The sequence below is a fragment of the Crinia signifera genome, chromosome 2, assembly GCF_055691185.1.
Source record: "Crinia signifera chromosome 2, ASM5569118v1, whole genome shotgun sequence".
In the NCBI taxonomy this organism is placed as follows: domain Eukaryota; kingdom Metazoa; phylum Chordata; class Amphibia; order Anura; family Myobatrachidae; genus Crinia; species Crinia signifera.
Window position 1 is genome coordinate 217,738,792 of NC_139218.1, and position 13,865 is coordinate 217,752,656.

At 43.2% G+C, this 13,865-nt stretch overlaps 1 protein-coding gene across 1 annotated transcript in view; it reads left to right on the top strand.

Annotated features, from left to right (window-relative positions):
* The window catches only part of APPBP2 (amyloid beta precursor protein binding protein 2), a 67,946-nt gene that overhangs the window by 33,455 nt on the left and 20,626 nt on the right, over positions 1 to 13,865 (top strand). Inside the window, exons 4-8 of the mRNA XM_083173738.1 lie at positions 1,769 to 1,892; positions 3,254 to 3,422; positions 3,948 to 4,037; positions 7,499 to 7,566; positions 7,644 to 7,749. Coding sequence (XP_083029864.1) covers positions 1,769 to 1,892; positions 3,254 to 3,422; positions 3,948 to 4,037; positions 7,499 to 7,566; positions 7,644 to 7,749 — 557 coding nt within the window. The remainder of the gene's footprint in view (positions 1 to 1,768; positions 1,893 to 3,253; positions 3,423 to 3,947; positions 4,038 to 7,498; positions 7,567 to 7,643; positions 7,750 to 13,865) is intronic.

Below are 13,865 nucleotides of genomic sequence, written 5' to 3' on the forward strand. Positions count from 1 at the left end.
TCTCAGCCCGATCCGTCGGAGTCGGGTGAAATCAGCCCAAATCAGATAAGTGTAATGGCACCTTGAGTCTTGACATCTCAATCCAATAGACCTTTTGAGGTGTGGTGAAACGGGAGATTTGTAGCAAGAAGCTATAGCCAACAAACTGCTGCTATTGTGCACTGTGATCATGTCAATATGAATGTTTTCAGCACATACAACACCTCCAAAAATTCAGACTTCTCTTAAAGGATAGTGGGTATCTTTAAGGTAAGCCACTGAGTACCTATAACATACAGGCAAATCTCATCATCTCAACATTTTGCTTTAAGAACAGTATTTCATTATTAGTATTTCTGTCAGTTGTCAAGGATAACTATTGAGAGCATCCCCCAACTGGCTATATAATATACACTAAACATACATAACCATTCATCTTTTCCTCCCCCCGCCATGTAAGTTCATTCCGCTGCTGAGAGCGGGGGGGACAGGATGGGATGTGGCTGTAACAGCCGCTCTCAGCAGAGTAGATGAGCGCGCTGTCAGGGTGGCGGGGGACTGGATGTGGCTAAAGCAACTCAGAGCAGCGTGTCAGCTATTCCAGCCACATCCAGTCCCCCGCCGAGCTGATAGCCCGCTCAACTACTCTGCTGAGCAGCATGTCGGCATGTTTTCCAGCCCTTGGGCAACGACGACCCCCCCCCTCATGGCAACCACCATAAATGTGTACTGGGCATTAAGGTGTGTGCTGTAATGTGTACTACTATGTGACCACTTCCCCCCCCCCCCCCCCCCCCCCCCAAAAAAAAAAACCATGCCATAAATTTTTGGCGCGCACTATGCCTGTTTTCTGGTTTAGATAGTTTCTGCTATATATGTACCTTTATGCGAGTGGGCCAATTGATGGCCCCCCCCCCCTTCCCTGACCCACATGTGCCATGCTGGGGAGAAGGGGAGAGGAGGCTTTATTCCGTTGGGACCCAGAAAAGGTCCGGTATGACCCCAATATTTAGAAGTGAAGGGTCCCCACTTTTTTGGGTGGTTTTCGCGAACACAGAGTCAGGATTCTACTGGTATGTATACTGACATCAGAATCCAGACTGTTAGATGTCCTACTGTTGGGATCCCAACTTAGGTGGGCTCTTCTTCCTCATGGGGTCCACAGCCCCATAGAGGGAGAATAGAAACTATGGCAAGAGCAGCGAGCCCGCTCCATGGCTAACACAGCGAGTCCACAAGGGGCTTTGGGCCTTATTTTGGTTCATTCTTTCTGACAAAATCCTTCTTAGATGGGCAAAACCATGTGCACTGCAGGTGTGGCAGGTGTTACTTGTGCAGAGAGAATTAGATTTGGGTGGGGTTTTACTTCAAAGTGAGATCTATATTGCAGTGTAAAAATAAAGCAGTCAGTATTTTCCCTGCACAGAAACAAAATTACTCACCCAAATCTAATTCTCTCTGCATATGTTACATCTGCCCCCCCTGCAGTGCACATGGTTTTGTCCATCTAAGAAGGATTTTGTCAGAAAGAATGAACCAAAATAAGGCCCCGTGTCCCCGTCTGAGTACCGGCAGACGGGATTCCGATGTCTGTATACTGACCATCAGACTCCAGCCTGTCGGGTTGTAATACCAAACGCGACATTAGTGGTTTTGCCAATTTAATATTTACTAAATTTTCTTTCTTTGTGTTTTTTTTCTCATCATAGTTCCTCCAGTTAGGAATACAGCTTTTGACTGGATTTAGGTCCTAATTGGCAGAAATAATGTATCTTTGTTTCTGTTCTAGGTGGTTTCCTCTCAGATGCTGGCTGGTACGGTGATGCTGAGAAGGTGTTCCTCTCTTGCCTACAGCTTTGCACCCTTCACAATGAAATGCTGCATTGGTTTCGTGCAGTAGAGTGCTGTGTCAGGTGTGTATGGCAGAGTTCTTTGGTTTTATTTTTAGAACAGGATGTGATCATAGGGACAATAGTAAATACGAAAAAGATTCCTACTTTTGTCTACGTGTATTACATGAATGTAAAATGTGCAAATGTTTTAGGCAGGTGTGCAAAAAAATTATGCAAAGTAAGAATGCTTTGCAAGGCTTTTCATTGTGGGTGAATCAATTCACTCTGCTCTCATAATTTATGGCAGCCTGATCTCACTCAAAACAGTGTCCACCTGGCCCTAAGATAGCGAACACTTATGTACAAATTCCAGTCTTGGGCGGGAGAAGGGTGCAAGATGGGGGCCGTTGCCAGCATTTAAACACCACTGCAATGGCATTTTGCACCTTTTGCCTGTAAGAGAAATCTCTCCCTAATACTAAGGAATGGAATTTTTCAGTAATATACAGTAGATACATTTGTTAGAGTAGACTCCTCACAGCTCAGAGTTTACCAAAGTCTACTATTACGTTCCATTTTTTAAAGACAGTCATGCTTGCGTCCAGATTATTAAATCCGATTTACTGAGGTACTAAGTCACCTGTGCCCAAGCATGGATTTCCTTAATAATAGACTGTAAAGGTAAAGCTTGGGAACCTAGCTAACAAACCTTCCTTTAAGTAAAATGCCATAAGGAAACATTGAATTGCCTAACAATGCATTAATACAATATTGGTGCAGTAACTTGTTAACAATATATTTGTAAGTAAATGGCCTGAAACTTTGCGTTTTTTTTTTTTAGTATGGATATATTTTGAGAGATGATGATCTCCTGTACACAAACCCATCACATTTGTTTTACAAATGTTATTGTATTGAGTTTTTTGGGTGTGGTTCAATAGATCTATAGTAAAAAGATGGTCAATCCCAAATGGTCGACAGGGTTAAATTTTTTTTTTTTTTTTTTTTTGTCATATTGTATGTTTCAGCATCTCTAAGCCAAAGTAGTGGCTCACAACCTTTGGGCGACGTGCTTGGTCCATTCCAGCTATGTCTGGCAAAGGATGCTATCACAGTAAATGATGGGGGAACAATTGTTGACCATTGTCTTTTCGACCTTTTTACTATGTTGGCCATTTGCATGCTACTGTTTTAGGCCAACCTATTAATTTAATATCTTTTTACTGCAAAACGAATACTGTTGTTTTGGGGTGAAATATCTACACGTTTACATACAGGCTTTTTTACTTAAAGGGGGTAAATACCTATTGAGCCTGTGTCTTCCCCCTTTGTAGAATGTACCCCAGCTGGAGACATTTTCTGCATACTATCTGGGAAATACTCTTGCATAACCATTTTCCTTCTGATTTAGTACCTTGTTTTTTTTTTTTAATTATCTTTAGGCTGCTGCATGTGCGTAATGGTAACTGCAAATACTATTTGGGAGAAGAAACCTTTAAGCTTGCACAAAATTATATGGAGAAGTTGGCCAAACACAGACAACATGCAAACAAAGCTGCTTTGTATGGAGAGTTGTGTGCTCTGCTCTTTGCTAAAAGTCACTATGATGAGGTATAGTACATGCTGTTTTTTTTTAAACTACAACGAATATATCCGTATTGACTAAATCTTTTTAAAAAATGAATGTTATTTACATATGTTAGTTTTTACCACAATAAGCATGCATAAGCGATGTAGTGTTAAGGTGCCCATACACTAGTAAGATTTATCTTCAGATCTGGCTGGTTGGAATAAAAACATGGTTATGGATGACTGACAGTTTGCAAGTTTTCCATCATTTCCAAGCAAATGGTCAACTGTCTTTTGCTCTCATCCATAACCATGTTTTTGTTCCAACCAGACAGATCTGCAGATAAATCTGCATGTGTATGGCCACCTTTACACAGGTAATAATTCCTGGTATTCAAACGAACATTTGCTTCATCCATCTGAATGATCAAGGATCAAGCCGCTACAAATGATTCTTGCTTATGCAGAGTGATTGCAATGTTTTATTATGTGTGGCCGACCATTCTGAAACCTCTTGTCCTTCAAGAACTTCTTCTAAACATTTGTTAATACCTTTTTATAATTTAGGCATATAAATGGTGTATAGAAGCAATGAAGGAAATTACCAGCGGACTGCCTGTGAAGGTGGTGATTGATGTTCTCAGGCAAGCATCGAAGGTATGTACAGCCTGTCTTATAAAGTGTCACTGCAATATATAAAAATCTGTAAGGTTTTAATCCTAAATTTCCCATATTCAGTATGGCCAAGTCAATGAATGTGTGATCTATCGAAGCCATTTTCTTCTATAATGTTAATATAAATAAGTAATTTATTTGAATAATAGTGTCTGAGCCTGTTGCATACACATTGGAAAATAAGCTACGTACAACATCGATATTGCGTCTAACAATTATTCATACTCCTTTTTTTATGGAGACAGAGGGGGGCTGGTGGTCAAATATCCTCTCTTGTATGTAAGCAGTAAATGTGAGAAGCTGGCTGTGGGTTTCCTTGAATACAAGGCAGCTTTTGGGTTATTAGCATGTGCTACTATGGAAAAATGTATTTAACATGGACTTGATAGCCTTGCTACATTTGCTACATTTGCTTAAATATATAAAAACTTTTTTATTTTGCTGTGGTTTAGATGTTATGAAATTAAATCCCCCTTTCCTATGGGCCTACTCCTTTTTTAACAGTAAATCTCAGAGTGAACAGTGTGGTCATATTAACTTCATTGTGGTCAATCTTCTATTTAGATTATGTAAACCATTTGGAACAAATGAAACAATGGGGCAGATGTATTAAGCCTTAACAAGAGATAAATTCAAGGGTGATAAACAGAGACAAACATCCAGCCAATCATTTCCTTACTGACTTTTTTTTTTTTTTTTGTCTTTCAAGCACAGCCTGTAACATGGCAGTTAACAGGTGATTGGCTGGACGTTTATCTCTCTTTATCACCCTTGCATTAATCTCTCGTTAAGGCTTAATACATCTGCCCCAATGTATCCTAAAAGGATTTGCAACACGTGTATCACAAACATGCTATCAAAAACTGTCTTTCTTCAGTATACTCCACTAATTTAACTATAAAAATAAAAAACCTGAAATATTATAAATATTTGTTGGGGTATGACAGGTGGGGCACTGCGTCCCCTGCCTACTGTACCTTTCCCACACATCTCTGATCATCTGCATGTGTAAATCTGGCTCTGATACTAACTAGTGCTTTCCCAGCCATTTACCTGACAGATATGTATGTTTTATAATAAATACATGTGGTCCAGAGCACTGACCGCTTGTGTATACAGGTCCTAAGGCAAGATGTCTCAAACTCCATGTAACTGTAAAGCTGGGTACACATATACAATCGTCGGGCCGTTCTGGGTTGGACGGCCGTTCAATTGTATTGGTGTGTACGCTGTCTCGACTCCCTCTATACGAGCGATAAACGGTCTTGTCCGTCCATACTCGGTCGGTCAAAGGTTCAGTGCTGTTTAATTTTCATCTGACAGGACGAGCCCATATAGGAACAAAAGTGCAGTGTGTACGCACGTTCTATCGATATGCTGTCCTTCTTGCGACTATACTGCCAAAGCTGTAATGCCCATGTGGCTGCATAATCTCTCCTACAGCACAGCATGTAGTCACTCTCTCGATTTGTCATTGCTTGATGGTTTACGCCCCTGCTGCACAGGTACTTGTAGTGCCACGCAAAAAGTTAAGTCCGGCAAACCGCTCTGAAGAACGGTGTATCTGGCCGTCTAGATGTAGTCACCCGGCAGGGTGACTAGAGACAGAAATACGGCAAATAGCCGGGGTGCGCGTCTAGATGTAGTCAGCCGGCTGACTACATCTAGACGCGCACCCCAGCTATTTGCCGTTTGTCTGTCTCTAGTCATCCTGCCAGACCCCAGCTATTTGCCGTATGTCTGTCTCTAGTAACCCTGCCGGCTGACTACATCTTTTTATGTGGCACTACAAGTACCTGTGCAACAGGGGTGTTAACCATCATGCAATGATAATCGAGAGAGTGTGTACAGTGGTACAATCTTTTTCTTGCGACTGGACGGGAGTACATCGGACGTCGCAAGTAAAATTGTACAGGTGTGTACGTGCCTATCGACTGTTTGTGGATGGTCCGACGCGTCTACGGTCGGTCGAACGGGCGCAAGAAAACAGGGATTGTATAGATGTGTACCCAGCTTAAGGTCTGTACAGGAATCTATACAATTACATGAAGATTGTATCACTTTTTTAAAGAAAAAAAGCCAAAAAGTAGGTAATGTATTTGAGCAGGTATTATTAAGCAATGTATAATATTTTTAAACTGTAATATAAGAAATCTTAGGTTACGTAACACTTTATAAAATTGTTAATTCAGTTTCAGCATCACTTGTAAGCACAGAACAATGCTGTTGCCACTACTATAGTCTGGACCCTGCAGATAGAATATTATCAGAAATGAGTTGTACAATAGAAGATATATTGCTGGATACAATTAGCCACAGTAGCTAACCATGGGCTAATTTACCTGCCAGTGCTATTCAATTACAGGCCGAAATAAGCTTGCAAGTTGTCTGAGGGTTGCTCGGACAAAAATCCACAGTAAGTGTCCTGGTTGTGGATACCATGAATATGTGGCATAGATACATAGCACCTGCATACTGTTCCTGAAACCTGCTAGTTAACCTGTATTAGCAGAACATTTACAAAAAGGTGCTGTAATTGAATAAACTTGGACATAAAAGCTCATCTTAATAATCCTAATGAGAAAAGACACTATTTTGTACAAAAATAATCTGCTGGCCAAATCTCCAGATGTTTAAGTAGCGGAGAGATTTGGCTTTGTAAGCTTTTTCTCATCAGATGCGCGCGTCTCTTCAATTACTGAATTATTATTATTATTATTATTATTATTATGAAATGATTATCATTATTTATTTCCTCTTTCTGAGGGAAGGTGGCAGTACCTGTAGTCGGACTGTGCCTGTGATTGTCCAGGGTTGCAAGCTGAGTATATTTGTGCTTTTGAGACCCTTGTCTTAAAAATAGAAGTTATTGTTCGAATATAGAGTGCCCTCAAAGTTTCCTGAACATCAAACCCCTTGCGGTTTTCATTTGTTAGGGTCATGTAATATTTTTTTGTGGCTCTGACCTGGTTGTGCTTTAGTTGTTCCTAAGTATGAAGCAGAATATTACTAACTTCTAATAAATAAAACTGATGGTCTCTCACTCAGCTTTTCCAACTATTCCCACCCAGTCCCATGTGCATACACACATTTGCAGGTGCAGTGGTCTCTGCGAAGAACCCATGATTTGAACTATAGCGGGTTTGAGGATCTGTATATTGTTTATACCAGGTATGTCCAAACTATGGCCCTCCAGCTGTTGTGAAACTACACATCCCAGCATGCCTTGCCATAGTTTTAGCATTCCCTAATAGCAAACTGGTGGCAAGGCATGATGGGACTTGTAGTTTCACAACAGCTGGAGGGCCATAGTTTGGACATGCCTGGTTTATACGGAAGAATATTTTTTTATAAGTTGATCATTTGTTTCAAATTAAAAATGGTAATGTTGTGTGAGTAAAAATGTTGCTTTGAATTTTAATGTTTGCTTCTGTTTTCTTTAGGCTTGTGTGGTGAAGCGAGAGTTCAAGAAGGCAGAACAGTTAATAAAACATGCAGTATATCTGGCTAGGTGAGCATTGAGGGCGGTTTTTAGAAGAGGGACCACTTTAAATTTGGCAAATAGTAACTGATGCTCTTTGTTATCAGGGAAAATTTTGGTCCCAAGCATCCCAAATATTCTGATACACTACTAGATTATGGATTTTATCTACTCAACGTTGACAACATTTGCCAATCTGTTGCAATATATCAGGTAGGTCATATGCAAGGTACACTTCTTTCACCAGCAAACTGAGACATTGGAAAATTATTGATTACCATCCTATGATTTGTTATACTTTAAAAGAGCTTTTTCTTTCTTCTACGATCCCCATGGCAGCCATAACACTGGGATGTTCCCTTCCCCCATAGAATTAGACAGGATAATTTTTCTCTAGGACCGCCCACCTTGGGGTATAATAGCCTCCTCTTCCTCCTCCTCCATGTCTTTTTTCCTGTCTCCGTTAGAGTTAGGACAGAGTAGGCTGTTATGTTTGTTTTAAGCAGGGTTACCTCACGCAGCATGGAGCTGAAGGAGTGGCTCCCTGGGGAGAAGAAGTGTCTAACTAGCTTTAGCTATGTTAGTACAATGGTTCCTGCCTGTATACAACGCAATGGTATGTGAATAATGGAAGTCCCACGTGCGAGCGGAGGTACCTGTAGTAAGTATGGCTCAGGACACCAGCGGGGTTCTTGCGGTATAGAAGAAGCTGTGTGCGCGCTCCACGTGGAGTGGATGCAGACCGGCTGGAAGCCGCGTCTGCACACTCCGGATACATCAGGCAGACGGGGCGGAAGTGTGCGCGCGCGTCACTTCCGCCTGTGACGCCGGGGGACGGGCGGTAAATGCTTCCCCAAGGAAACAAGGGGAAGCATATTGGTTCCGCTTGGCTATCCTGAACGGAGGTGAACCAGGGAACCGAGGGTTAAGGCGCCATATTTAAAGACGCAATGGACAGCGTGCTTTACACTGATCTCAGTGCCTGGCTGTCTGACTGCTGTGTGCATAATGGATGAGCCTTCTCCCCAGAAGCCGGATAATGCCCCTCAGAGGTAAGCCCTTGGTTTTTGTGGGCATTAGATGTTTTTATTTGTAGCATGTTACTACAGAATAGTATTTTCTTTTTGTAGTGTGCCTATAGAACAAGATGAGGATATACCTGCTATTCCTAAGAAGAGAACAGCCAAAAAGAAATTTATACAGACTAATTGCATGTCATGTGACAAGTCTTTTGTATCTGCCCAAAAGAAATCTCTATGTGGAGAATGTGAGGCTAGACAGGACAGATTGGAAAGAAAAGAGAAGAAGTCAGATGTTCTAAGAGAACTCATGGACTGGATGAAGGAATCCTTTGTATCAAAGCAGGAGTTTGCACAGTCACAAACCCAGAAAAGATCCAGAACCCAGGCAGAATTTAGCCAGGAGGAAGGTTCGGCTGAAGAAATAGAGGGTGATAGAAAGGATTCTACAGATGAAGGCGAAGTAGAAGATGTAAGATCTTTTAACTTGGAGCTAGTGGAAAATGTATTGAAAAACATCTATAAAGCGATGAATTATAAGGAAGAACCAGGCACGTCCGAGACAAAGAACCCCTTATTCGAGGATAGGGAGAAGAAGGGAAGAACGTTCCCGGTTCACAAAATGGTCAGGGAAACCATTTCCAAAGAGTGGACGAATATGGATAAAAAACTGACTCTGGGAAATCGTATTGAGAAGATGTACCCATATAAGGATGATGAGTTCCTGGGATGGTGCTCTATCCCGAAGGTAGATGCTGCTGTAGCAGAGCTGACCTCCAAGTCTACTATCCCGGTAGAGGACGCAGCAGCATTCAAGGACTCAATGGATAGAAAAATTGAGAATGGACTTAGAAAGGTTCATACGGCCTCAGCTGGGTCTCTTAAGGCTATGGTGGCAGTCGCATCGGTGTCCAGGGCCCTGAGACTGTGGGCAGCTAACCTCCAGACAGATATAGAAGAAAGAATATCTAAACATTATGTACTGAAAAGTTTGGAGGTGATGCAAAAATCCATAGATTACCTGTGCGAGGCCTCCCTAGATTCAGTGGCCTTTGCGGCGAAGACTATGGCGGCAGGGGTAACCGCAAGGAGGGCCCTGTGGCTAAAACCCTGGAGCGCTGACGCGAACTCCAAGAACAAGCTGACCACTCTGCAGTTTGAGGGGAAATTTCTTTTCGGCTCGAACCTGGACACAATGATCCAGAGATTGTCAGGAGGGAAGTCTGTACGTCTCCCGCAGGACAGAAAGAGTCGTTTTCCATACCCCAGCACGACCAAGCTATCCTATAGGGATTCGAGGAGTTACAGGCCGGGTAGGCCCTACTTTCGGAGAGGTGGAGCGAACACTTCGCGGCAAGCTTTCCGTCAGCCCTTTCGAGGACGCTTCCAGCCTGACAGAGGAAGATCATGACTATGCCCAAGAGGCAGTGATAGGGGCCAGACTCCTCCACTTCAGGAGCCAATGGGAGAATACCATATCCGACAGATGGGTACTAAGGATAATCCAGCAGGGTTATCATATCGAGTTTATGGAAATTCCGCAACAGAACAGATTCCTGACGTCCAGGGTACCTATAGAAAAAGAAAAAAGGTCAGCTTTATGCTCCAAGATAAGACAACTACTGAAGCAGGGGGCGATCGAGCTTGTACCCGAGATCTACCACAAGAAGGGATTCTACTCCAGCCTATTCTTGGTAGAAAACAACAGCGGAGGTTTCAGGACGATCCTGGACCTCAGGGATCTGAACTATTTTATCAAGAAAATAAAATTTCGCATGGAGTGTCTATCATCCATAGTGACGGGCATAAGAAAGGACGAGTACTTAGTGTCAATCGACCTCAAAGACGCTTATTACCATATCCCTATTTGCCTGGAACACAGAAGGTTCCTGAGATTTCATGTGGCTGGTCAGCATCTCCAATTCACGTGCCTTCCGTTTGGGTTAAGAACATCCCCAAGAGTCTTCACTAAAGTCTTGATTACGCTGGTAGCGGAGATGAGAAAACAGAAGGTCCAGATCTGGCCATACTTGGACGACTTATTGATAGCTGGGAGCTCAGTAGACGAGGTGAAGCAAAGTTTGAACCTGGTCACAGAGACACTGCAAAACCACGGATGGGTCATAAACAGAGACAAAAGTCAATTGATACCGACCAGAAATATTCTTTTTTTGGGGGTAAGGATAGATACCAGAAATTATTCTGTAGCCCTATCCCTCGAGAGGTGCATAAAAATAAGAGAACTAATTCTGGAAGTCCTGCAAGGAAAGAAAATTCCCCTAATAAAAGCGGTACAGTTATTAGGAATGATGGTTTCCTGTATAAAAGTGATTCCGTGGGCTCAGCGGAATTCGAGACAGCTGCAGTGGTTCCTTCTGCCCTTGCTAAAAAGAGGGCTAAAAGATCAGCATATGATAAGGTTAGCCAGCCATGTGAAGCAATCTCTGGGATGGTGGATCCAAGATTTGGAAGACAAAACCTCAAGCTTAGAGAACCCACAATTCCTGGTCCTGACGACGGACGCCAGTTTAGTGGGGTGGGGAGGTCACCTCGGAAAGATGTCGGTCCAGGGAACTTGGTCCAAGGAAGAAGCAAAGAACTCTTCCAATCTCAGGGAGCTACAGGCAGTCTGGGAAGCTATGTGCCAACTAAGACCCAAGATTCGGGACACACATCTAAAAATTATGTCCGACAATGTGACCGTAGTCGCTCATATCAACCATCAAGGCGGGACCAGAAGTCTGAAACTGATGAAGATGTCGGAGGAAATTATGAAGTGGTCGGAGAACAACCTAAGGTCAATCTCTGCAATTTATATTCCAGGCAAGAAAAATGTCATAGCAGACTACCTGAGTCGTAAGACTGTGTTGCCAGGAGAATGGGAATTGAACAGCGAGGTGTTCCTACAGTTAACAAGGATCTTTGGAACACCAGAAGTGGACCTGATGGCCACCTATTTGAACAGGAAGGTGAGCGAATTCTACGCAAAGTACTATCATCCACAGGCGAAGACGTTAGACACTTTCTCGACCAGGTGGACTTTCAAATTGGGATACCTGTTTCCGCCATTCCCAATGATAACCAAAGTACTGAAAAAAATCAGGGAAGACCAAGTAATAGTGCTAATAATTCTTCCACATTGGCCAAGAAGAGCATGGTTTTCCAATGTCTTAAGGATGGCGATACAAGGACCGTGGCAGCTGCCAAGCAGGCCGGACATTCTTCATCAGGGGTCGATGCTGCATCCAGAGCCGGCGAGTTTACAACTAGAGGCATGGAAATTGAGCGGCAGATTCTAAAGAGACACAATTTGTCACCCCAAGTGATTGAGATGATGCTGAGAGCCAGGAAGAAGGTCTCATCGGAGGCCTACTATAAAACCTGGTATAAGTTTATCAGTTGGGGGCAGTTCAAAGAGGACTGTATGGACATTCCTACTGATCAAGTATTACAATTCTTGTTTGAAGGTTTCCAGATGGGGTTGGCCACAGCGACAATTAAGGCACAGATATCTGCATTAAGTGTGTTGTTGGACAGACCTCTAGCAGAAGAAAGAATTGTTAAGAGGTTCGGCAGGGCGATGAAGAGGATCAGACCGCCGATTAAATCGATTGTGGCCCCCTGGGACCTAAACCTGCTCCTGACGGTGCTAACAAAAGATCCTTTTGAACCAATTGAAGATTGCCCGCTAAAATACCTAACTTGGAAAGTGGTATTTCTAGTAGCTGTGACTTCAGCACGACGAGTCAGTGAGCTTCAGGCTCTGTGGATGGAGGAACCATATCTGATAATCTTCCCTAATAGGGTAGTATTACGGACGCATCCAGACTTTGTTCCCAAAGTAGTGTCAGCCTTTCACCTAAACCAGGAAATAACCTTACCTGATTTCTATCCTCAGCCTAAAAGTAGAGAAGAAGAGGTGTGGCACACGTTAGACCTGGTGAGAGGGATAACGGTGTATCTGGAAAGAACGAAACCTTTCAGGTTGACTAAGCACCTGTTTGTAATTCCGGAAGGAATAAAAAAGGGCAAAGCACCTGTGAAGCAGACCATATCTCGGTGGATTAGAGAGACCATCTTATTCGCTTATAAAAAAGAGGGCAAAGCACCACCTTCCATAGTACAGGCACACTCTACCCGGCCAGTGTCTACTTCATGGGCGAATAAGGCGAAGGCGTCAACAGCTGAGATCTGTAAGGCAGCAACATGGTCATCCATTCATACTTTCTCGAACCATTATTCACTCAACGTTTCTACTGCCCACTTTGGGACGCATGTATTGCAAGAAGCCCTCACGGGTGAATGACTACATATATATATATATATATATATATATATATATATATATATATATATATATATATATATATATATATATATATATATATATATTATTCATGCAGTATCTAGCCCTCCCGTGTGTTTACTTGGGTATGTCCCAGTGTTATGGCTGCCATGGGGATCGTAGAAGAAAGAGTCGAATTATACTCACCGATAATTCCTTTTTCTTCCTAGAGATCCCATGGCAGCCACTGGTTTTCCCTCCCTATGTTATGTTTTTTTCTCCAGGACATATTTCGGAGACATGAAAAGACATGGAGGAAGAGGAGGCTATTATACCCCAAGGTGGGCGGTCCTAGAGAAAAATTATCCTGTCTAATTCTATGGGGGAAGGGAACATCCCAGTGTTATGGCTGCCATGGGATCTCTAGGAAGAAAAAGGAATTATCGGTGAGTATAATTCGACTCTTTATTTGTTCTGGTGAAACTTCCTTTACATTAGGCGGGTATTGAATCTGTTTTCGGCCAGCTCAACCGAGAACAAGCAGGCGGGATTCAATGGATAGAAGGGGGCGTGGCCGGGAATAGTCGCGCTGCGGCCGTGAGCTCGGCAATTCCTGGCCGGTTTCGGCAGAACAAGCCCCATTGCTTGTGAAATCGGGCTCTTTTTGCGAGATCCCCTGCTCAATGCTGTCTAGTAAGACCGCATTGAATAGGGCCCGGTGGCCATGTCCCCCGACGGGAGATGCTTGCTGGTGATTGAATATCCCCCTTAAGAAATATCCGGTAAGACAGCATTGAATATCCCCCTCGACAGCATTGAGCAGGGGATCTCGCAGAACGAGCCCGACTTCACTGCAGTCGGGCTCACTCTGCCGGGAATTGCTGAGCTCACGGCCACAGCTCGACTATTCCTGGCCACTACTCGTGGCCACGCCCCCTTCTCTCCCCGCAGCAGGCGGGACATTGAATCCCACCTGCTTGTTCTTGGTCGAGCTGACCAAGAACGGGACTGGGTAACATCTTTCA